Source organism: Ranitomeya imitator, chromosome 1, assembly GCF_032444005.1.
Source record: "Ranitomeya imitator isolate aRanImi1 chromosome 1, aRanImi1.pri, whole genome shotgun sequence".
In the NCBI taxonomy this organism is placed as follows: Eukaryota; Metazoa; Chordata; class Amphibia; order Anura; family Dendrobatidae; genus Ranitomeya; species Ranitomeya imitator.
The window spans coordinates 854,978,335-855,002,880 of NC_091282.1; the positions used below are offsets into that span (position 1 = coordinate 854,978,335).

Consider the following 24,546-nt stretch of genomic DNA (forward strand, 5'->3'; position numbering starts at 1 on the left):
GATTTCTCATAATTTATGATCCACCCCAGACGCTCAAGTTTGGATGGGGCTGTTTCTAGCTGGGAAAGGCAATGGTCTGCTGAGCTCCCTACTATAAGAAAATCATCCAAGTAGGGAATGATCAGGATGTCGGACTCTCGTAAGTGCGCCATGACCTCGGCCACTAGTTTTGTAAACACCCTAGGAGCCGTTGATAAGCCAAAGGGGAGTGCTCTGAACTGGAAATGGCGAATGCAACCCCCCACTGACACAGCTACTCTCAGGAACCTCTGGAAATCTTCATGTATCGGAACATGATAGTATGCGTCTTTAAGATCTACAACTACCATGAAACAGCGATTAAACAACATTTTTATTGCCGAATTAATTGTTTCCATTTTGAAGGATTCATTAACCAGGAACTCATTAAGACATTTTAGATTTATGATCGTTCTAAAAGATCCATCTGGCTTTTTGATCAGATAAAGAGGAGAATAAAATCCCCTTCCTCTTTCTGATTCTGGGATTTCCACCAATACGTTTTTAGAGCATAAGTTCATAACCTCTGCTTCTAGAGCTGCCTGCTCCAGGGGGGGAGGAACGAAAAGGGGTTAATTTGAATTTTTCTCGAGGCCAATGATTGAAGTCCAGCCTTAGACCTTTAGTAATAATGCCTCTGACCCATTTACTGTTTGTAATGTCAAGCCACGCTGAGGAGAATGCTGACAGTCTACCCCCCACAGGGATCGCTAGTCATTGGTCCGTTTTTTTCTGATCCTTTGAGGAACGGCGAAACATGTAGCCCGTACCTCTACCGCGTCTGTCTTCCCATCTGAAACTTTCTCTAGTGGGAGAGGACCCGCGTTTCTTCCCGCGACCAAACCTTCTTCGATTAAAGGGTCGGCGGTAGGATGCAGAGTACAGACTGGGAAACTTCTTTTTGTCATCACCTGCCTTTTCCAGCAATTCATCCAGCGTTGGACCAAAGAGATACTGTCCCTCGCACGGAATGGCGCAGAGTTTAGTTCTGGACTGAATGTCACCTGACCAGCACTTTAACCATAGGGCTCTGCGAGCCGCGTTAGATAGTCCTGCCACTCTAGCCGCCATTCTGACAGAGTCCACAGATGCGTCCGATAGGAACGCCGCAGCATTCTGAATTGTCGGTAGCGCTTTCAGAATAGAATCTCTGGATGCACCGTCCTTAAGTTGAGACTCTAATTGATCTAGCCAGACCATTAATGACCTGGCTGTGCATGTTGTGGCCACGGCTGGTCTGAGGGATCCTGCCGCCATCTCCCAGGTACCTTTAAGGAAGATATCCGCCTTCCTGTCTAGAGGATCTTTGAGGGACCCCATATCCTCAAAGGGTAATGAGGCTTTCTTTGACGCTTTTGCTACTGCCGCGTCCAACTTAGGGGCTTTATCCCATGTATCCACAACCGGATCATCAAAGGGATACCTGCGTTTTAAAGCTGGCGGTAAGGCCCCCTTTTTTTCCCATTCTCGGAGGATCAATTCTTGGATCTTCTCATTTACCGGAAAAGATCTATGCTTTTTACGATCTAATCCACTAAACATCAACTCCTGTTTTGAGGGCTGTGATTTGGGTTCCTCTATACCCATCGTGCCTCTAACTGATTTGACCACCCTGTCAATCTTGTCCAAGGGTAGACAAAATCGTCCAGACTCCTCATCTGATGAAGAGGAGAAAGGACTAGAGAGATAGGTACTTTCTTCTCTTTCCTCTTCTGACGAATTAGAGTCCAGAGGTGTCCTATGCTTCGAGCCTTCCGCTTGGGATAGGGATCGTAATGACTCCCTTACTTCTAGCCGGATCATTTCCTTTAAGTTTGCCGTACTCACGGACTCTTCTGCTACCTAGGGGAGGACAATATAGGTGATAACCACTATCTGACCTAAAGTCACTTCCACCCAACCACTCCTGTAGACCTCACCGTCTGTTGTATACAGGGGGCACATAACTTTTTCGAACAAGAGTCAGGTAAGGGGACTCCACAGAGGGCACACTCCTTATGTTTTGACTTGTCCGTACTCTTCTTCCCCTGGAAAGATAAAGTATAAGGGGCCTGCGTCACAGAGTGAACTTTCACGTAGATCACTTACCCGTGCGCCAAAGTCAAGTACCGGAATCTGAGGGGGTTCTTTCCTAGTCGAAGCTCTGGATCCCTGCTCGGATGAGCTTTTACGACTGGGCTGGTCGCCTCTATCCTTTTTGGGCTTCTGACGCACCTCGTCTGACAGCTGCTGCTGCTGCTCACCACCACTCTCCATGACGAATTGCGACCAAAAGCAGGGTTCTATCATTGTAACCCGCTTATATCCCCCTTGGATCCGGTCAGCAGATGGGCCAGCGCTATCCCTATTGGCTCCGGACACAGCAGGGAGGGCAGGAGGGCTGGCGGACGAACCGGCGTCCAGATGCGATGGGCGCCGCCATCTTGGACCGACCGCGCATGTGCAGACGTCCGGCGACCCGGAAGCGGCTACCAAACTCCGCCCCCCCACGTCACCGCACCCGGAAACGCTCCAGCACACGCTGAGAGCGGTGCAGGACGCCGGGGACGGATCGGCAGCGCTCCGGAGCTCACCCACACATCTGAGCCCGGCACCCGCAGCCACGCCGCTGCGCCACCAATGGGAAATACTTACCTGCGCCGACGCTGATGGATGCAGGAAATCCTCCAGACTCCGCTCCCTGCTGCGAACGCCACCGACGTGCAATCCAGCAAGGACCACCGTGGCGTCTCCAGGGATCTCCGCACCGGCCGAGGTAGGAGACCCCCCCGCTACCGTAATCGGCCGGCCGGCCTGGGCTTCTGTCTGTAGGCACCCGTCCCCTCAGGAACAGGAAACCAACTGAGGCAAGGGAGAGGTACCGCCCTTTTGTATCTGTAGGTTTCCTGTTCCTAATGGGCGGATCCCCTCTCTCGTCGTGCTGTCATGGGAATCCGAGTAAATAATAAATACGTTTTCTTTCCTCAAAAATAATTATTTAGCCCAGAATTTTTTAATTTTCCCAAGGGTAACAGGAGAAATTTGACCCCAATATTTGTTGTCCAGTTTCTCCTGAGTACGGTGATACCCCATATGTGGGGGTAAACTACTGTTTGGGCACATGCCGGGGCTCGGAATTGAAGTAGTGACGTTTTGAAATGCAGACTTTGATGGAATGCTCTGCGGGCGTCACGTTGCGTTTACAGAGCCCCTGATGTGGCTAAACAGTAGAAACCCCCCACAAGTGACCCCATTTTGGAAACTAGACCCCGAAAGGAACTTATCTAGATGTGTGGTAAGCACTTTGAACCTCCAAGTGCTTCATAGAAGTTTATAATGCAGAACCGTGAAAATAATAAATACGTTTTCTTTCCTCAAAAATAATTATTTAGCCCAGAATTTTTTAATTTTCCCAAGGGTTACAGGAGAAATTGGACCCCAAAAGTTGTTGTCCAGTTTCTCCTGAGTACGCTGATACCCCATGTGTGGAGGTAAACCACTGTTTGGGCACACGTCGCGGCTCAGAAGGGAAGTAGTGACTTTTGAAATGCAGACTTTGATGAAATGGTCTGCGGGCGTCACGTTGCGTTTGCAGAGCCCCTGGTGTTCCTAAACAGTAGAAACCCCCCACAAGTGACCCCATTTTAGAAACTAGACCCCCCAAGGAACTTATCTAGATATGTGGTGAGCACTTTGAACCCCCAAGTGCTTCACAGACGTTTACAACGCAGAGCCGTGAAAATAAAAAATCATTTTTCTTTCCTCAAAAATGATGTTTTAGCAAGCATTTTTTTATTTTCACAAGGGTAACAGGAGAAATTGGACCCCAGTAATTGTTGCGCAGTTTATCCTGAGTATGCTGGTACCCCATATGTGGGGGTAAACCACTGTTTGGGCACACGTCGGGGCTCGGAAGTGAGGGAGCACCATTTGACTTTTTGAATACGAGATTGGCTGGAATCAATGGTGGCGCCATGTTGCGTTTGGAGACCCCTGATGTGCCTAAACAGTGGTAACCCCTCAATTCTACCTCCAACACTAACCCCCCACACCCCTAATCCCAACTGTAGCCATATCCCTAATCACAACCCTAACCACAACCCTAATTCCAACCCTAACCCTAAGGCTATGTGCCCACGTTGCGGATTCGTGTGAGATTTTTCAGCATCATTTTTGAAAAATCCGCGGGTAAAAGGCACTGCGTTTTACCTGCGGATTTTCCGCGGATTTCCAGTGTTTTTTGTGCGGATTTCACCTGCGGATTCCTATTGAGGAACAGGTGTAAAACGCTGTGGAATCCGCACAAAGAATTGACATGCTGCGGAAAATACAACGCAGCGTTTCCGCGCGGTATTTTCCGCACCATGGGCACAGCGGATTTGGTTTTCCATGGTACTGTAAACCTGATGGAACACTGCTGCGAATCCGCAGCGGCCAATAAGCTGCGGATCCGCAGCCAAATCCGCACCGTGTGCACATAGCCTAATTCTAAAGGTATGTGCACACGCTGCGGAAAACGGGGCGGATTCGCAGCAGTTTCCCATGAGTTTACAGTTCAATGTAAACCTATGGGAAACAAAAATCGCTGTACACATGCTGCGGAAAAACTGCACGGAAACGCAGCGGTTTACATTCCGCAGCATGTCACTTCTTTGTGCGGATTCCACAGCGGTTTTACAACTGCTCAAATAGAAAATCGCAGTTGTAAAACCGCAGTGAAATGCGCAGAAAAAACGCGGTAAATCCGCCATAAATCCGCAGCTGTTTAGCACTGCGGATTTATCAAATCCGTAGCGGAAAAATCCGCAGGGGACCAGAATACGTGTGCACATACCAAAACCAACCCTAACCCTAGCCCTAACCCTACCCCTATTCTAACATTAGTGGAAAAAAAAAAAAATTCTTTATTTTTTTTATTGTCCCTACCTATGGGGGTGACAAAGGGGGGGGGGGGGGGTCATTTATTATTTTGATCACTGAGATATAATCTATCTCAGTGATCAAAATGCACTTTGGAGCGAATCTGCCGGCCGATTCGGCGGGCGCACTGGCACATTTTGGAAGATGGCGGTGCCCAGGGAGAAGACTGACGGACCCCGGCAGGATCGGTAAGTATGATGGGGAGGGGGGGGGGGGAGCATGGGGGGGGGGGGGCGAAGATCGGAGCATGGGGGGGTGGATCGGAGCGCGGGAGGGGTGGATCGGAGCGCGGGAGGGGTGGAACGGAGCACGGGGGGGGGGTGTGTGCATTGGAGCATCGGGGGGTGGATCAGACTGCAGGGGGGGTGGATCGGACTGCAGGGGGGGTGGTTGGAGCACGGGGGGGGGGGTGATTGGAGCACGGGGGGAGCGGACAAGAGCACGGGGGGGGGGGGGGGGGGGGGAGCGGAGCACAGGACGGAGGGGAGCCGGAGCAGTGTACCGGACAGATCGGAGGGCTGGGGGGGGGGGGGGGGGGCGATCGGTGGGGTGGGGGCACATTAGTGTTTCCAGCCATGGCCGATGATATTGCAGCATCGGCCATGGCTGGATTGTAATATTTCACCAGTTATAATAGGTGAAATATTACAAATCGCTCTGATTGGCAGTTTCACTTTCAACAGCCAATCAGAGCGATCGTAGCCATGGGGGGGTGAAGCCACCCCCCCCTGGGCTGTACTATCACTCCCCCTGTCCCTGCAGATCGGGTGAAATGGGAGTTAACCCTTTCACCCGATCTGCAGGGACGCGATCTTTCCATGACGCCACATAGGCGTCATGGGTCGGATTGGCACCGACTTTCATGACGCCTACGTGGCGTCATGAGTCGGGAAGGGGTTAAAAAAATAGGGGATACCACCCCCCCCATGTCTTTTTATTAGGGTCCCCACCCCATTTTTAATAACCAAAGGCAAAGCAGGCAGGTACGGGGCTGATATTAATAGACAGGGAAGGTCAATAGATATTTTCCTATTCCGAGCATAAAAAGACCAGCTCACAGCTGTCTGCTTTCCCTTGGCTGGTTATTAAAAATAAGAGAACCCCATGTCGATTTTTCTCATTTATTTCTAACCATTTTTCTTTTATTAATAATAAAAAAAAAAAAAAAATGGTGAGCAGTTCCCTGCGACAGCATCAGTCCAGACTCACGCTGCCCTCTTGAGAATTGGCCGCTGTGAACTACTGAGGTAACCTTACTGACATCACCTCCAGCTCACAGCAGCAGAGTTCTCATGAAGAGCAGCGATGAAGATGACTGGGATAGTCATGGGACCTGCGTTTGGATTACGGTGAACTCCGTGGCAATTTTTTTTTTTTTAAATCAATAGGGGGTGGGGGTGAAGGAAACTAATGGAGAGATTTTTTTTTTTCCCCAAAATAAAGATTTTTGTTTTTGCAATGTTTTTTCTTCTCTATTTACTGGGGGTCTCTGATAGACACCTCTCCATTACCAACCCGTGAGCTTTAGGTCAGTGGACATTACATAGCTGACAACCCGATAATCCCATTACCCCGACTGCTCTGGTGTGGTGGCAATCGTAAAGAGTCGGGGCTAAGCCCTAGAATTTGAACATCTAATGGATGTGCTATTTCTGAGGCAACTGGGGGCTGGTCCTATTAGATTGGGAAGGACCATGGATATTTGCTCCTTCCCAGCCTATTAATATCAGCCCCCCAGCTGTCTGCTTTACCTTAGCTGGTTATTAAAAATAGGGGGACCCCATGTTTCCCCCCTCCCTCATTTATTTCTTCGTATGTTAATATATTTCTATAAGCTACTGTGACTAGAATTGCTTGTTTAATTTGTCCATAGACTACAATTTTTTTACTCTTAATTCATCGGCTTCTTAAAAACTAATTTAAAGATTGCCAAATTTCTCTTAAATAAGCAGTTATGCCACCTACCCACAACCCAGACATCTACAAGGTAATCACTCCAACTTTCGTGGATTAACGAGCCTATGCCTTCTATTCAATCTGTATTCTGGACTGTGCTCCAATCTCCTTAGCTGTGCACTGTTGGGGGTCGGTAAGGGTGGTGTCTATTAAGCAGTCGGTGGGAGTCTCCTCCTCAAATATGAAAGGCTCTACAACAGAAAGCTTCCCTTGTAGATCTGAACATAGCCTAAAGGTACCGTCACACTAGACGATATCGCTAGCGATCCGTGACGTTGCAGCGTCCTGGCTAGCGATATCGTCCAGTGTGACAGGCAGCAGCGATCAGGCCCCTGCTGTGACATCGCTGGTCGGGGAAGAAAGTCCAGAACTTTGTTTCGTCGCTGGATCTCCCGCTGACATCGCTGAATCGGCATGTGTGACGCCGATTCAGCGATGTCTTCGCTGGTAACCAGGGTAAACATCGGGTTACTAAGCGCAGGGCCGCGCTTAGTAACCCGATGTTTACCCTGGTTACCATCGTTAAAGTAAAAAAAACAACCACTACATACTTACTTACTGCTGTCTGTCCCCGGCGCTCTGCTTCTCTGCACTCCTCCTGTACTGGCTGTGAGCACAGCGGCCGGAAAGCAGAGCGGTGACGTCACCGCTCTGCTTTCCGGCTGCCCGGCGCTCACAGCCAGAGCAGAGAAGCACAGCGCCGGGGACAGACAGCGGTAGGTAAGTATGTAGTGGTTGGTTTTTTTTACTTTAACGATGGTAACCAGGGTAAACATCGGGATACTAAGCGCGGCCCTGCGCTTAGTAACCCGATGTTTACCCTGGTTACCGGCATCGTTGGTCGCTGGAGAGCTGTCTGTGTGACAGCTCTCCAGCGACCAAACAGCGACGCTGCAGCGATCCGGATCGTTGTCGGTATCGCTGCAGCGTCGCTTAGTGTGACGGTACCTTAACCCCACATGAAAAGCAATGCAGGCACGACAGAAACTTTAGCATTGTGGGGGTCATTGAATCACACAGACTTAGGAATACATACCATTGCAGCCTTAGGCTGTTCCTTTTCACTGCCTTCATCTTCACTTGATGATGAAGACTTTACAACAGGCGGTTTTTCCTCATCACATTCTTTCTCATTAAGTGCTTCACTATCGGAGGAGTTGGTTGACTGAAAAAAATTATTGTCAATGATGTTTCCAGAGCCCAGATATACACACACAAAATGTTAAGGGTGCTTTCACATCGCATTTAGGCACGCATTCAGTGGCTTACGTTCAAACCCCCACTGCATTGGGACGTATGCGCCGACGGGGCCATAAATGATAAGCATATGCTTTGCCACGCAGAATTTCCAGGCGAGTACGCCTACTGGATGCGGACACTCAGATGTAGTAGACTGTGTCTGGGTCTTAGCCCCCAGTAGGCGTATACGCCGTAAAACGATGCAAAGCAAAGCGCATGTACGCTTTGTCGTCATCGTTAAGGTCTAAGGCCCAGTCGGCGCATATGCCCCATTTTGGGGGTGGGGATTATTGGACATAAGCCGTGATGGGCCACTGACTGTTACATAAATGCAGTGTGAAAGAATTTTAAAGGTTCTTTGAACGTAACCGTAAAAAAAAAAAAAAATAGGGATTTTTGTGTACTCACCGTAAAATCCTTTTCTCCGAGCCATTCATTGGGGGACACAGACCATGGGTGTATGCTGCTGCCACCAGGAGGCTGACACTAAGTAATACAAAGAAAAAGTTAGCTCCTCCCCTGCAGTATACACCCTCCTGCTGGCTCCCAGCTAACCAGTTCGGTGCAAAAGCAGTAGGAGATCAATAACGACATATAAGCGTAAAGCATGTCACATTATATATAAGAGTATAACATATCAAAAGATAAAAACAAAGCATAAGCTAATAACAGGGTGGGAGCTGTGTCCCCCAATGAATGGCTCGGAGAAAAGGATTTTACGGTGAGTACACAAAAATCCCTATTTCTCCTTCGCCTCATTGGGGGACACAGACCATGGGACGTCCCAAAGCAGTCCCTGGGTGGGGACAACATCACTTCAGGCCGTGTAGCCGCTACTTACAAGTGCGCCACCGCGGCCTGCAAAGTCCACCTGCCCAGACTCACATCTGTGGAAGTGAGTGAATTATAGTGCTTCAAGAATGCATGCGGCCTGGAGGAATTCGCAAGCCTGCGGTCGTGCTTGCCGACGTCTGGCGCCTAGAGCCCTCAGACAGGGAGATAGGCTGGCATCTAGCGCGAAAGGACTCCTGGATGGAGAAAAGAATCCACCAGGCTAACCTGCCCGAAGAAAAACGGCTAAACCCTTCCTGCGACCGTCAGGAAGCTACTTACCATCGAAAAACCCGAGTAAAATGTCCAACCTTTGGAAGGACGTCGTCCTCAATACGTACCCACTCGGAGCACTCGCTTCTTCCAGATTATGGAGAACCCATTCCGCTTTGTGGACTAGAGCCGAAGGAGATGAGAGGACGATGCCCCTGCAACAGTGGAGATATAATACCCCTTGGCAACGAGGGAAGGGGATGGCTAGAGGGCAACCTTGCCTTGAAGGTAATAAGGAAAAAAGATAAAGAACAGAGCGTCGAGATCTGAAGACTCATCAGGAGGACAAGAACGCAGAGAAAGAAGGGGAGAGACCCTCCCTGATAGAAAAGTCTATCCGGATCAGAAAAGGAGTCCACTGTAAGATGCCCAGGACCATTAAGGTCCCACGGATTTAACGGTACGCGGTAGGGAAGAACTACAGGTTGGGGCCTGCAAGAAAGACCATATTTCCAGCTTGAGACAATAAGCCGGAAAAATACTAATACCGCAAGCGAGAAAAAAAAACCTGACATGGTCAGTGCGGGTCTCCCGGGATCACTGGGGCCCTACCCGCTTCCGAAAAGGATTCAGACGTAGTGGAAGAGGGGTTATGGAAATTGGTACCATGGAAGAATAGATCATGCACTGCAATGGTCTTGGATCGCGAGGCCAAACCATGAACTGGAGTACATTGGCGTTCAGTTTGGACGCCATCCGAACTACCTCTGGAGTACTCCAATGAAGGCAGGTCCGATGGAAGATTTCCGAGTGAAGTTCCCACTCACTTGAGGAAAAGCCCGGACGGCTGAATATGTCTGCCGCCCCCAGTGTTCTACTCCAGGGAATGTACTGTTGAGATCACCGAAGATAGAACTCGGCCCATCAGAGAGTGCGAGGTACCTTAGCCATGGCGCTTGACTGAGGGTACTTGCTAGATGGCTAACTTGGGGCACAGCCGAGGCATTATCCAACTGAAGACCCGCCAGAAGGCAGAGGGCCTGCTGAAAGAATAGCCGTACCGTTCGGATCTACAGAGAGATGATCGGGAGAAGAAAACTGGCAATGGTATCTCTCAATAGCCCTTGGGCCAGGAGAAGGCTCTGGAAGAGAAAGGAGCTCAGAGACTACCCTTTGAGAGCCTGATTGACTTGCAGAAAACGAGCGCAGCGAAGAAAACTGCTTCCGTAGATGTCCTTTCCCTCAGAACCCTCCTAGCGAATTGAAAGAACCGAGGGAATGAGAGATCGAGTGCGCAAGCTCCCTGTAGAAGGGCCACGACCTAGACCCGAGAGAGAATAACCATCCTTCTTGGGCAGGATCATCCTCAAAGAGGATCTGCTGGGCTGAGAATGAGGGAAAAAAACTTGTCTAAGTTTAGCTGCTAGCCCAATAGAGAGGTAATTGCAAGTGATATGGACGACTCAGCGTAGTCCTAGGAGAGCGGCTACAAAGTCGACCAAATAGGGCAGGACGACCATGCTTCTAAGGTGCAAGAAGAACATGACAACCGCCATGACCCTTGCGACCACTCTGGTGTGGTAGCCAGGCAGAAGGGCCAGGTCGTGAAAATACTGTTCGCGAATGGAAAGGCGAAGAGATTATAGTAGAGAGGAGAAATAGGTATGTGAGGGTAAGAATCCCGAATGACGATGGATGCCAGAAAACAACCACGTTTCTCTGTTGAAGAAGTGGCTGAGCGGAGGAACTCCATCCGAAAAAAGAAAGGGCCCTGTCAAAGGTTGTTAGAAGTTTGGGGTCCAGGAATGGAGATACTTTTCATTCCCTCCATTTTGGAACCAAGATCCCTTAGATCTAGACTGTCCTGGCCAATGCTTCCACTGCTGGTTGAGCCTGAAGAAGAGATACGATCCCTTGCTAGTCTCCCGCTCAGAAGATTTGATTGGCCAGCTATACTGTGGAACGAAGTAGATAAGGTCTGGGACCCGGAGACTTTCATTCTCTCCCTTTGGTCAAGCAACCCATGTGGCGGCTAAGGAAGGGTAGAGCGCTGAACCCGAAACCACAAGACGGAACGAACTAGATTTGCTATCCGACCGTCTGTGGAATCTTAATTGATGATACACCGGCCAGGATACTGGTAGGAATACCGCAAGAAATTCTGCCCGGCGAGTCTGCCAAGTGACAGAATGCGGGACTGTAACCAGCAGGTCTCTGCCATCGTCGTGCAGAGAAGAAAAGAAGGAAAAACCTCGATCCACCATCTTCTTAACAGGGAAGTGGAGAGGAATCGTCCACTTTCTTGCATCTGATACAAAGGGGGGAAAAACCTCCCTGTTGGGACGCCACAAATGTGGACGCCACATCCCCAGAATTGAGGTTTCCGAGTGGACAGGCAGGTTGTGGCGATAGACCTGGATGCAGAAGAAGATACATGGAGGCGACACTCCGTGTGCTCGTCTGTTGAAGGTGTGGGGGGAAATCGGAGCCAGGGACCCGTCGCCCATAAAATTCCGACCAGGTATGGTATCCTACTTAGAGGTCTTCCAGTGCATCACCGTCAAATGTTGATGGAGATTTTCTAGAACCTGTACGTTTTTCTAGAATACTTGCGGCCCCTGCTAGCCGACGGCTCCCATTGTAGGAGAGGGAGCATGTGAGTGCTCCAGAGCTCAGTTAGGGTGATCAGCTTAGGATAGATGATGTGCCCTTAAGACCAGTAAATACTGGTCATGCACCTTTAAGGCTAGGGGTTACTGGCCATGAGCCTTTAAGACCAGGGAATACTGGTCTTGTGCCTTTTGTAAGATGACATACTGTTCATGTGCCTTTAAAAGCAGGGCATGCTGAAATCCAGGAGATAATGGTCATGTGCCCTTAAAACCAGGGTATGCTGGTCATTTGCGTTTAAGACCAGGGCGTACTGGTCCTGAGCCTTTAAGACCAGGGCATACTGGACATGAGCCTTTAAGACCAGGGCATACTGGTCATGTGCCTTGAAAACCAGGACGTACTAGTCATGTGCCTTTAAGACCAGGGCATACTGGTTATTGCGTTTAAGACCAGGGGATACTGGTCACGTGCCTTTAAGACCAGGGCATACTGGTCATGGCCTTGAAAAACCAGGACGTACTAGTCATGTGCCTTTAAGACCAGGGCATACTGGTTATAGCGTTTAAGACCAGGGGATACTGGTCACGTGCCTTTAAGACCAGGGCATACTGGTCATGTGCCTTTAAGACCAGGAAATACTGGTCACGTGCCTTTAAGACCAGGGTATACTGGACACGTGTCTTTAAGACCAGGGGATACTGGTCACGAGTCTATAAGACCAGGGCATGCTGGTCACGTGCCTTTAAGACCAGGAATACTGGTCATGAAAGGAATGTTGGAACAAGTGCCTTAAAGACCAGCAAAGCTGGTAATGTGCCTTTAAGAACAAGTATGCTGGTCATGCTCCTTTAAGACCAGGGATGCTGGTCATGTGCCTTTAAGACGAGGGCATACTTGCCATGTGCCTTTAAGACCAGTGCCTACTGGCCCTGTGCCTTTAAGACCAGGGCATACTGGCCTGATTAAGCACTAAGGAAAAGGAGACCGGCTTCTGGCAGAGCAGAGAATGCTGGGGATGTGACCCTTTTAAAACTAGGGGACCCTTAAGACCAGGGAATGCTGGTCCTGGGTTTAATAAAAAGGCATGGAAAGCTGGGGATGCACCTATGGGCCCAGCGACTACTGGGCAGAGTATTAAATACCAGGGAATGAGTCACCAGGGAACGAGTCACCAGGGAACGAGTCACCAGGGAACGAGTCACCAGGGAACGAGTCACCAGGGAACGAGTCACCAGGGAACGAGTCACCAGGGAACGAGTCACCAGGGAACGAGTCACCAGGGAACGAGTCACCAGGGAACGAGTCACCAGGGAACGAGTCACCAGGGAACGAGTCACCAGGGAACGAGTCACCAGGGAACGAGTCACCAGGGAACGAGTCACCAGGGAACGAGTCACCAGGGAACGAGTCACCAGGGAACGAGTCATGAGAGCTTCATTGCTGGGAACTCACAGCTCTCTATTTGCAAGCCTGCACACTGTACTATACATTCTGTAGTGTGCAGGAGCACCAGAGATTGCAGCCTTAAGTATATAAAAAAAAAAAACAGGGAAAGCTAGTCCCTTAATGCTGCCGGGATGCGTGCCGGGGGGGGGGGGGGGGGAGGGGGAGATATTGGGGCGATTCACCTTACTCAGGTTCTGAGTCCCCCGTCTGGAATAGCGCTGACTTCAGCGCTGAAAAAAAACGCCGGCCGCAGCCCCCTCCAGAAGAAATAGTGACCGCAATGGAGGAGGAAGAAGATGGCCGCCGAGATCTCGTCTGGAACGAGAAGCGCCTGAATAGGGGGGCGGAGCCGCTAGAAGGAAGCAAGCGGTGGGCGGGGCTTCCCAGGATGCGGCCTAAACAGGGCCGAAGCCGGGGACTAAATTTATGGCTTCGGCCGGCGCGCACCCGCAGACTGAGGAGAAAAGTGCCGCGAAGCTCTGTGGGGACCCAGTCGCTATGGAGCCCTCCTCTGACCGCCGGAAAACCCAAATCTCACGGAGCACTTACCCCAATATGGAGGGGGTGGCAGATGCTGCAGGTAGGAGCTGTGCCCGGGTAGATAGGACGGTGCAGGGTTGGGGAGCCTCCATCCACCATCCCTGCAGAAGAGGGGTGGAGAGGAACCGTCTGCCTCCTTCCATCATCCGCTTTTTCAGTGGTGATGCAGTGGGGGCTGCTCGGACGCCACGCTGGAAGGTGCCTCTGTACAGCCGAGGGTAAAACCTGGTGGACAGGGCTGAATGTCCGGCAATAGGCCTGGCTGCAGAAGAGGATACTGAAGGTGAAACTCCAGTGCTCGTCTGATAAGGGAGGGGGGAGATCGGTGCCCTTGAAGGGGCCCGTCGCCCCTAAAATCAGCTCAGGCAGTGGCTTCCCACGTCGCAGGAGAGGATACGGAGAGGTAAAACTCCCGTGCTCGCCTGTTGATGGTTCGAGGAGATCGGAACATGAAAGAATCCGTCGCCCCATTCGACCGTAGTAAAAAGTAAAAAACGGTAAAAAAAAAAGAGTTCTTTGGGTCTGAATAGCAGACCCGTCCGTGTGCCTCCTACGGACACTAAGCAAGAACTGGTTAGCTGGGAGCCAGCAGGAGGGTGTATACTGCAGGGGAGGAGCTAACTTTTTCTTTGTATTACTTAGTGTCAGCCTCCTGGTGGCAGCAGCATACACCCATGGTCTGTGTCCCCCAATGAGGCGAAGGAGAAAAATAGTTAGTCCCGAAAGGGGTACTCATTCCAAGAAAATACACAAAGTCTTAAGGTACCTTCACACTAAATGAGATCGCTAGCGATCCGTGACGTTGCAGCATCCTGGCTAGCAATATCGTTTAGTTTGACACGCAGCAGCGATCAGAATCCTGCTGTGATGTCGTTGGTCGGGGCTAGAAGGCCAGAACTTTATTTGGTCGCTGGCTCTCCCGCTGACATCGCTGAATCGGCGTGTGTGACACCGATTCAGCGAGGTCTTCGCTGATAACCAGGGCAAACATCAGGTTACTAAGCGCAGGGCCGCGCTTAGTAACCCGATGTTTACCCTGGTTACCATCCTAAAAGTAAAAAAAAACAAACGCTTCATACTTACCTTCCGCTGTCTGTCCTCCGGGGCTCTGCCTTCCTGCACTCACTGTGAGCACAGCGGCCGGAAAGCAGAGCGGTGACGTCATCGCTCTGCTTTCCGGCCGCTGTGCTCACAGCCAGTACAGAGAAGCACAGCGCCGGGGACAGACAGCGGAAGGTAAGTATGAAGCGTTTGTTTTTTTTACTTTTACGATGGTAACCAGGGTAAACATTGGGTTACTAAGCGCGGCCCTGCGCTTAGTAACCCGATGTTTACCCTGGTTACCGGCATCGTTGGTCGCTGGAGAACTGTCTGTGTGACAGCTCTCCAGCGACCAAACAGCGACGCTGCAGCGATCCGGATCGTTGTCTGGATTGCTGCAGCGTCGTTTAGTGTGAAGGTACCTTAACAAGGACTACCACAGCATCAACATTGTTCTCTCTAACCATACTTATTAGCTATTCACAAGACCGAAGATTGCTGGCCCCTTCCAGGTGATAAGAAGAGGGGCCCAAAATCCCATGTGAATAGAGTAGTATGCAGTAGACCACCATTCTATTCACTGCCTGGCAGAGACTGATGGATGAGAACAGCGTTCATTTATCTCCATCCTGAGTACTCCCATACATAGAGTACACAGCTGCGGTGGCATATGTACGATACTGCTCCATACACACAGGCGCCCACTTCTCATCTCTGGGGGGCTTCCAGTGGTCAACCCTGCGACAAACATAGCACATAAATACATTCTGTGGAAAAACCTATATAACAATCACTTTAAGAACATTCATACTTACTGGAGCAGGAAATTTGTAGTTGCCATCTGGATTATTTTGAATTTCCCAAAGACCTTCATTAAATCCCTTTCTTTTGTTAGGTTTGCCATATTTATCTCTGTATTTATCATACAGAAAGAGATCCTTTGCACCCAAAAAGGCTCTAGGAGAAGAAACATAAAAAACGCTGACTGTATATGCACACACCTACACATTACACTTTACTTCCCAAGTAATAACATCCATAGGATAGGTGACAAATAGTGTATTGACTGTGGGGGTCCGCTTCTAGGACCGGCACCAAGAGGCAGAAAAACAAAAATTAACTCATTGGGGCCAAACACTGATTGCCAATACCTTGTTAATGGAGAAAAGACATTTAAAAACATATTTGCAATTCAATATGATTAGGGTGATACCTAGGTTTAGAATTAAGTTTTACTGCTTTCTCGCATAAAAAAAAAAAAAGCTCACCGGTCTTGTAGCATAATGCTCTTACAGGTGCCTGGGCACAAGAGCTTGTTATTTCCCATTATTACACATAACTTAAAGGGGACTGAGCAAAGAGGGACTGTTCAAACTAATTCTCGGTTCATCATGACGTGGCCAATAATTTACATACACCTACTTACCTGCTTGCTTCACCACCCCATCTCCACCTTCCCATCCTCTTCTTTGATTGACAGCTCTGGCTTCATAGAGCCAGAGTGAAACCTAGCAAGTGAAATGGGGCATTTAAATAAATGTCCCCGCCATTGAGCACAGATCGCCTGTACTTTGTTTGAACAGTCACTGTGCTTATACAGAGACCCTTTAACTTATATACATTACTATAGACACTGCATAGTAACCTATAGACACAGTCCTGCTGACAGGTTCCCTATAATGTTTCCTTCAAGCTAAATGTGGGATACTGTTGGTTTTATGTTACCAGAAGACGGAGCATAGTAAAACTCAGAACACCTGGCGGCAGGGGCAGACATACCGCATGTGCAGCCGATGCGACTGCACCAGGGCCCAGAGGTGGAGGAGGGCCCCTGCAGGGCGGCCAATAATGAGGGCAATCAGGCCTGTGTATCCGGCCCCGAGGCTCCAAGGGGCCCCTGGCCAGATTGCCCTTATGTGCGACGGGGCAGGGAGAGATCACTGCAGCTCCGCTGCCTAAATGAAAAAATGGCAGCGGAGCTGCAGCAATCTGTCCTGCTTCCTGTCTCACACAGCAGTGCGGCTGGATGACATCATTCAGCCCCGCGGCTGTGATGCTGCGGGAGAGCGTGCGTAGAGGTGGTGTGTGCGCGTATGCATAGAAATGAGTGGTGGTGTGTGTGTGCACGTTCCCCCGCAGCTCTACGCGCAGAGACATGACTATGTAATAAAGACAGGGCTCTATCCAATATATAAGGGATGGTGCTGTACATAAGACGGCACTGTATAATAAGGGACGGCAATATACACAGAGGAGACTATGTAAAAATAGAGCTGCCTCCTCACCACCACCAGAGCTGCCGCACCCCCGACCTTCTGTCTCTTCCCCGGTATCCCATAGAATGTAAGTCCGCAAGGACAGGTTCCTCTCCCCTCTGTACCAGTCTGTCATTGTAAATTTGCTTACTGTAAACGATATCTATAGTATAGCTGTACGTGCACACAAAAATGACATACTCACCTCTTATCGCTGCCCGCTGCTCCTCAGCGTCCCATCTCTCCGCAGTGACTGTTCAGGCAGAGGGCGGCGCACACTAATGCATCATCGTGCCCTCTGACCTGAACAGTCACAGCAGAGGACGGGGAAGACGGGGCGGCAATGGAACGAGGAAAGGTGGATATGAAATACTCACCTGCTCCCGGCGCGGACCCTGGCAGCTTCTCCCGGACAGATGGTATGGTCTCCGGCGCCCGCAGCTCTTCCTCTGTTCAGCGGTCACTGGTACCGCTCATTACAGTAATGTATATGCGGCTCCACCCCTGTGGGAGTGGAGTCCATATTCATTACTTTAACCCCTTTCTGACATCGGACGTACTATCCCGTCCATGTGGGGTGGGCCCCTATGACCATGGACGGGATAGTACGTCCAGCGCGATCGGCGGCGCTCACGGGGGGAGCGCCCCCGATCGCGGCCGGGTGTCAGCTGCCTATCGCAGCTGACATCCGACACTATGTGCCAGGAGCGGTCACGGACCGCCCCCGGCACATTAACCCCTGGCACACCGCGATCAAAGATGATCGCGATGTGCCGGCGGTGCAGGGAAGCACCGCGCAGGGAGGGGGCTCCCTGCGGGCTTCCCTGAGCCCCCCGCAGCAAAGTGATGTGATCGCGTTGCTGCGAGGGTCTTACCTCCCTCCCTCCCTGCTCGAGCCCCGGATCCAAGATGGCCGCAGATCCGGGTCCTGCAGGGAGGGAGGTGGCTTCACAGAGCCTGCTCAGAGCAGGCACTGTGAAGCAGCCTGCACTGCTATCAGATCGGTGATCTGACAGAGTGCTGTGCAAACTGTCAGATCACCGATCTGTGATGTCCCCCCCTAGGACAAAGTAAAAAAGTTAAAAAAAATTTTTTCAAATGTGTAAAAAAAAATAAAAAAAAATATTCCAAAATAATGAAAAAAAAAAAAAATATATTATTCCCATAAATACATTTCTTTATCTAAATAATAAAAAAAAAAAAAAAACAATAAAAGTACACATATTTAGTATCGCCGCGTCCGTAACGGCCCGACCTATAAACCTGGCCCACTAGTTAACCCCTTCAGTAAACACCGTAAGAAAAAAAAAAAAAAAAAAAAACGAGGCAAAAAACAACGCTTTATTATCATACCGCCGAACAAAAAGTGGAATAACACGCGATCAAAAAGACAGATATAAATAACCATGGTACCGCTGAAAACGTCATCTTGTCCCGCAAAAAACGAGCCGCCATACAGCATCATCAGCAAAAAAATAAAAAAAGTTATAGTCCTCAGAATAAAGCGATGCCAAAATAATTATTTTTTCTATAAAATAGTTTTTATCGTATAAAAGCGCCAAAACATAAAAAAATGATATAAATGAGGTGTCGCTGTAATCGTACTGACCCGAAGAATAAAACTGCTTTATCAATTTTACTAAACGCGGAACGGTATAAACGCCTCCCCCAAAAGAAATTCATGAATAGCTGGCTTTTGGTCATTCTGCCTCACAAAAATCGGAATAAAAAGCGATCAAAAAATGTAACGTGCCCGAAAATGTTACCAATAAAAACGTCAACTCGTCCCGCAAAAAACAAGACCTCACATGACTCTGTGGACCAAAATATAGAAAAATTATAGCTCTCAAAATGTGGTAACGCGAAAAATATTTTTTGCAATAAAAAGCGTCTTTCAGTGTGTGACGGCTGCCAATCATAAAAATCCGCTAAAAAACCCGCTATAAAAGTAAATCAAACCCCCCTTCATCACCCCATTAGTTAGGGAAAAATTAAAAAAATGTATTTATTTCCATTTTCCCATTAGGGCTAGGGTTAGAGTTAGGGCTAGGGTTAGGATTAGGGCTAGGGTTTGGGCTAGGGCTAGGGTTAGGGCTAGGGTTACAGTTTGGGTTGGGGCTAAAGTTACAGTTAGGGTTTAGATTACATTTACAGTTGGGAATGGGGTTGGGATTAGGGTTAGGGGTGTGTCTGGGTTAGAGGTGTGGTTAGGGTTACTGTTGGGATTAGGGTTAGGGGTGTGTTTGGATTAGGGTTTCAGTTATAATTGTGGGGTTTCCACTGTTTAGGCACATTAGGGGCTCTCCAAACGCGACATGGCGTCCGATCTCAATTCCAGCCAATTCTGCGTTGAAAAAGTAAAACAGTGCTTCTTCCCTTCCGAGCTCTCCCGTGTGCCCAAACAGGGGTTTACCCCAACATATGGGGTATCAGCGTACACAGGACAAATAGGACAACAACTTTTGGGGTCCAATTTCTCCTGTTACCCTTGGGAAAATACAAAACTCGGGGCTAAAACATATTTTTTGTGGGAAAAAAAAAAAGATTTTTTATTTTCACGGCTCTGCGTTACAAACTGTAGTGAAACACTTGGGGGTTCAAAGCTATCACAACACATCTAGATGAGTTCCTTAGGGGGTCTAGTTTCCAAAATGGTGTCACTTGTGGGGGGTTTCTACTGTTTAGGTACATTAGGGGCTCTGCAAACGCAATGTGACACCTGCAGACCATTCCATCTAAGTCTGCATTCAAATGGCACTCCTTTCCTTCTGAGCCCTCCCATGTGCCCAAACAGTGGTTCCCCCCACATATGGTGTATCATCGCACTCAGGACAAATTGGGCAACAAATTTTGGGGTCCAATTTCTCCTGTTACCCTCAGGAAAATACAAAACTGGGGGCTAAAAAAATAATTTTTGTGGGAAAAAAATTTTGTTTTATTTTTACGGTTCTACATTATAAACTTCTGTGACGCACTTGGTGGGTCAAAGTGCTCACCACACTTCTAGATAAGTTCCTTAGGGGGTCTACTTTCCAAAATGGTGTCACTTGTGGGGGGTTTCAATGTTTAGCCACATCAGGGGCTCTCCAAACGAAACATGGCGTCCCATCTCAATTCCAGTCACTTTTGCATTGAAAAGTCAAATGGCACTCCTTCGCTTCCGAGCTCTGCCATGCGCCCAAACAGTGGTTTACCCCCACATGTGGGGTATTGGCATACTCAGGACAAATTGTACAACAATGTTTGGGGTCCATTTTCTCCTGTTACCCTTGGTAAAATAAAACAAATTGGAGCTGAATTAAATTTTTTGTGAAAAAAAGTTAAATGTTCATTTTTATTTAAAAACATTCAAAAAATTCCTGTGAAGCACCAGAAGGGTTAATAAACTTCTTGAATATGGTTTTGAGCACCTTGAGGGGTGTAGTTTTTAGAATGGTGTCACACTTGGGTATTTTCTATCATATAGACCCCTCAAAATGACTTCAAATGAGATGTGGTCCCTAAAATAAAATGGTGTTGTAGAAATGAGAAATTGCTGGTCAACTTTTAACCCTTATAACTCCCTAACAAAAAAAAATTTTGGTTCCAAAATTGTGCTGATGTAAAGTAGACATGTGGGAAATGTTACTTATTAAGTATTTTGTGTGACATATCTCTGTGATTTAATTGCATAAAAATTCAAAGTTGGAAAATTGCGAAATTTTCATAATTTTCGCCAAATTTCCGTTTTTTTCACAAATAAACGCAGGTACTATCAAAGAATTTTTACCATTGTCATGAAGTACAATATGTCACGAGAAAACAATGTCAGAATCACCAGGATCCATTGAAGCGTTCCAGAGTTATAACCTCATAAAGGGACAGTGGTCAGAATTGTAAAAATTGGCCCGGTCATTAACGTGCAAACCACCCTTGGGGGTAAAGGGGTTAATGAGCGGTACCACGTGACCGCTGAACAGGGGAAGAAGCTGCTGGCGCCGGAGACCATGGGACATGCAGGGACCGCATCAGGAGCAGGCGAGTATGTGACAGTCGTCGCTCCCCCTCACCCGCCGCCCATGACTCGAGCATAAGCCGAGTGGGGTACTTTCAGCCTGTTTTTTGGGACTGAAAATCCCGGCTTATACTCAAGTATATACGGTATATTTATGCTCTTGTTGCCCATTGAGAAAACCCCAGAAGAGGATCTCTATGTTCACAATGGTGGAGGTGGTTTAGACTGGGTACTGCTCGGGCGGTTTAATGAAACTCATTAAAATAAAATGCAAATTGAATTTATAGCAGAAATTGTATATGCACAGGCATGGTAAACCAAGCAAGCGGTCATGGAAATAAAATAGGTACCTGAAAAACTCTACTGCCCATGGATTTAGGTTTTTAGGACCCATAGGCCATGAGAATATGACAATACAGTAACAGTGTAGAGTGCTGTCTAAAGAGGTTAGATACTTGTTGCTGAACCAGTGAGTTTCAGAAGATCTGCTTAAAATCTGCTGAGAAACACCAGCTCCCTGTAACGCAATAGCTGTGCAAGCCACTCAGAGGCTGGAAGCGGATGTTGACGTGCCCGACGCAGAAGGTGAATATCAAAGCTATGCACCGCTCCATCTCTCTACCGAGCAGAAAGACTACGCTCATCATGGGAGCAGGGACACACAAGAAGAAATGTGTATGTGAAGAATGGCAGGACCGGGGACATTATTACAGGATAGGGGTCAAAACAAGAGATACTACAACAGGACGGGGGCCATATCACTCATTAGTTTAAGGTCTAGTGGGGGACATAATTACGTCAGACCCAAATGACAGGAACAAAAAGGGAAAAAAAATTTAAGTGAAAAGTATAAAAAATAAAAGAAATTAACAAATTGGCCACTAAAAACGCTGTTATAGGTGAAAACAAAGGAAAAAAGTGGCATAGCTGAAAATGCCATCATAAGACACAAAAAACGCGGTCCGTCAACTTCAAGTTTTTCTATGTGCGGCCCATTTACACAGCCAGGTTTGCACCCATGCATCAGATCTCTTTCAGCCAAACTTATTCCTGCGGACAGTCATCACTACAAAAGGGGAATGAAAGGTCCGGCCACAGCTATGGTAGCACTGAGTACAGTTGTGTTTCCTTGTTCAGTGGCTTCACCCCTTACTAATCCTATTAAACTGCAGATTAGCCCTTTATTTGTTAACTAGATGGTGGCCCGATTCTAACTTATCGGGTATTCTAGAATATGTAGGTAGTATACTCCACAGCCACGCCGTATACTGCACAGGCCACGCCGTATACTGCACAGGCCACGCCGTATACTGCACAGGCCACGCCGTATACTGCACAGGCCACGCCGTATACTGCACAGGCCACGCCGTATACTGCACAGGCCACGCCGTATACTGCACAGGCCACGCCGTATACTGCACAGCTACATAGTATATAGCAGAGATGTAGAATGTAACAGAGCCCATGCAGTATGTAACACAGCCCACGTAGTATATAGCAATGTGGGCACTATATGCGTGGTTAAAAAAAGACTTAAAATAAAAAATAAACATATACTCGCCTTCCGAAGGCCCCTTGTAGTCCTGTCGCCTGTGTGCGGTGAACGCGGCAGCTTCCGGTCCCAGGGTTGGTATGAGCGCAGGACCTGTGATGACGTCGCGGTCACATGAACGTGACGTCATGGCAGGTCCTTCTCGCATAGCATCCTTGGCACCGGAACCTGCCGCTTGCACTGCCGAGGAGAGGACGCTACGTCGGATGGTGAGAATAACCTTTTTTTTACTATTATTATTATTTGTAACATTAGATCTTTTTACTATTGATGCTGCATGCGCAGCATCAATAGTGAAAAGTTGGTCACACAGGGTTAATAGCTGCGTTAACGGAGTGCGTTACACCGCGGTCTGTTAACACTGGCATTAACCCTGTGTGAGCGCTCACCGCTGACTGCAGGACAGTAAAGCAGTGGCCATTTCGCCGCCAAACTATGGCCGTCGCTGATTGGTCGTGGCAATGGTCATGAGCGTTTTGCCACGATCAATCAGCGACTTGGATTTCCATGACAGACAGAGGCTGTGACCAATGAATATCCGTGACAGACAGACAGAAGTGACCCTTAGACAATTATATAGTAGATAGCGTTATTCAACATGTCAGGTTCCCCTTAAAGGGACTCTGTCACCTGAATTTGGCGGGACTGGTTTTGGGTCATATGGGCGGAGTTTACAGGTGTTTGATTCACCATTTCCTTACCCGCTGGCTGCAATATTGGATTGAAGTTCATTCTCTGTCCTCCGTAGTACATGCCTGCACAAGGTGCAATCTTGCCTTGTGCAGGCGTGTACTATGGAGGACAGAGAATGAACTTCAATCCAATATTGCAGCCAGCATGCAGCCAGCGGGTAAGGAAAGGGTGAATCAAACACCTGAAAACTCCGCCCATATGACCCAAAACCAGTCCCGCCAAATTCAGGTGACAGGTTCCCTTTAACTTCTCTCCTGGAATGTAACTACTGTGCACACTCCTCCAGACTCTGGTGGTCGGTCTCCTTGGAAACCAGCTGTAAACTGTGAAAGATAAAAGCTCTCATTGCAGGAGAATGACAGCAGATACCAAATGCAAGTCAACTTTAGGCTGCTTTCGCACATCAGTTTGTTGCCATCAGGCACAATCAAGCGAATTTTGAAAAAAAAAAAAAAAAAACTGATCTGGCAAAGTTGCCGCCAGATCCGTTTTTTCCCTCATAGACTTGTATTAGCGACTGATTGCGATGGATGGCCTCACGTTTCATCCGTTTTTCTCCGGATCCGTCAAATTTTTTTTTTTTTTTACTGTGGCCGGAGAAAACGGACATAGTAACTTTTTTTGAGGCCGTTGAGAAAAAAAAAAACGGACAGCGACAGGTCCGTCGTTTGCTAGAATGGAAGCCTATGGCGACGGATCCATCAAATGACTGAATCCGGTGAGGGATTCCGTTTTTTTTTTAACTGAGCATTCTCCAATTTTTTTATGATCCGATTAGCTGGATCATCTAGTCTGATCCGGCGAAAAAACGGATCTGTCGCATCAGTTTTTCACAATCTGCGACGGATCCGTTTTTCTTCAACATTTGACAGATTGTGACTGATAGCAAAAAACTGATGTGTGAAAGCATCCTTACCCATTTTCAAGCTAACTAGGGAAAGCAATTTAATAACATGAGACTACCCTGACTATAAGGCTGGGAATGTTACCGATCCAACGTGGGTGCCCCCTTGGCATGTGGACATCGGTATCAATGGAGAGAAAAAAGTGTGGGGCATTTTTTTAACATAGACAATAATGATGCAAAACATTATACTTAGGTTGTGAATAATAAAACATGAGAACGCTGAGATGTAGCTGGAGGTCAAACACCTAGGCGAGATGCTAGGATCACACTAAGTGGGCATTTGTGGACTATAACTATGGAAGCTGCCAGCACATGGGGGTACGGGTTTTCCTGCGGGGTCGCACGGTAC

At 48.4% G+C, this 24,546-nt stretch overlaps 1 protein-coding gene across 2 annotated transcripts in view; it reads right to left on the minus strand.

Annotated features, from left to right (window-relative positions):
- HDGFL2 (HDGF like 2) overlaps nt 1-24,546 on the minus strand; it is a 97,376-nt gene that overhangs the window by 70,747 nt on the left and 2,083 nt on the right. For both annotated transcript variants that reach the window (XM_069741758.1, XM_069741748.1), the window contains exons 3-4: nt 15,612-15,753; nt 7,910-8,038 (exon numbers count right to left, since the gene is read on the minus strand). In XM_069741758.1, coding sequence (XP_069597859.1) covers nt 7,910-8,038; nt 15,612-15,753 — 271 coding nt within the window. The remainder of the gene's footprint in view (nt 1-7,909; nt 8,039-15,611; nt 15,754-24,546) is intronic.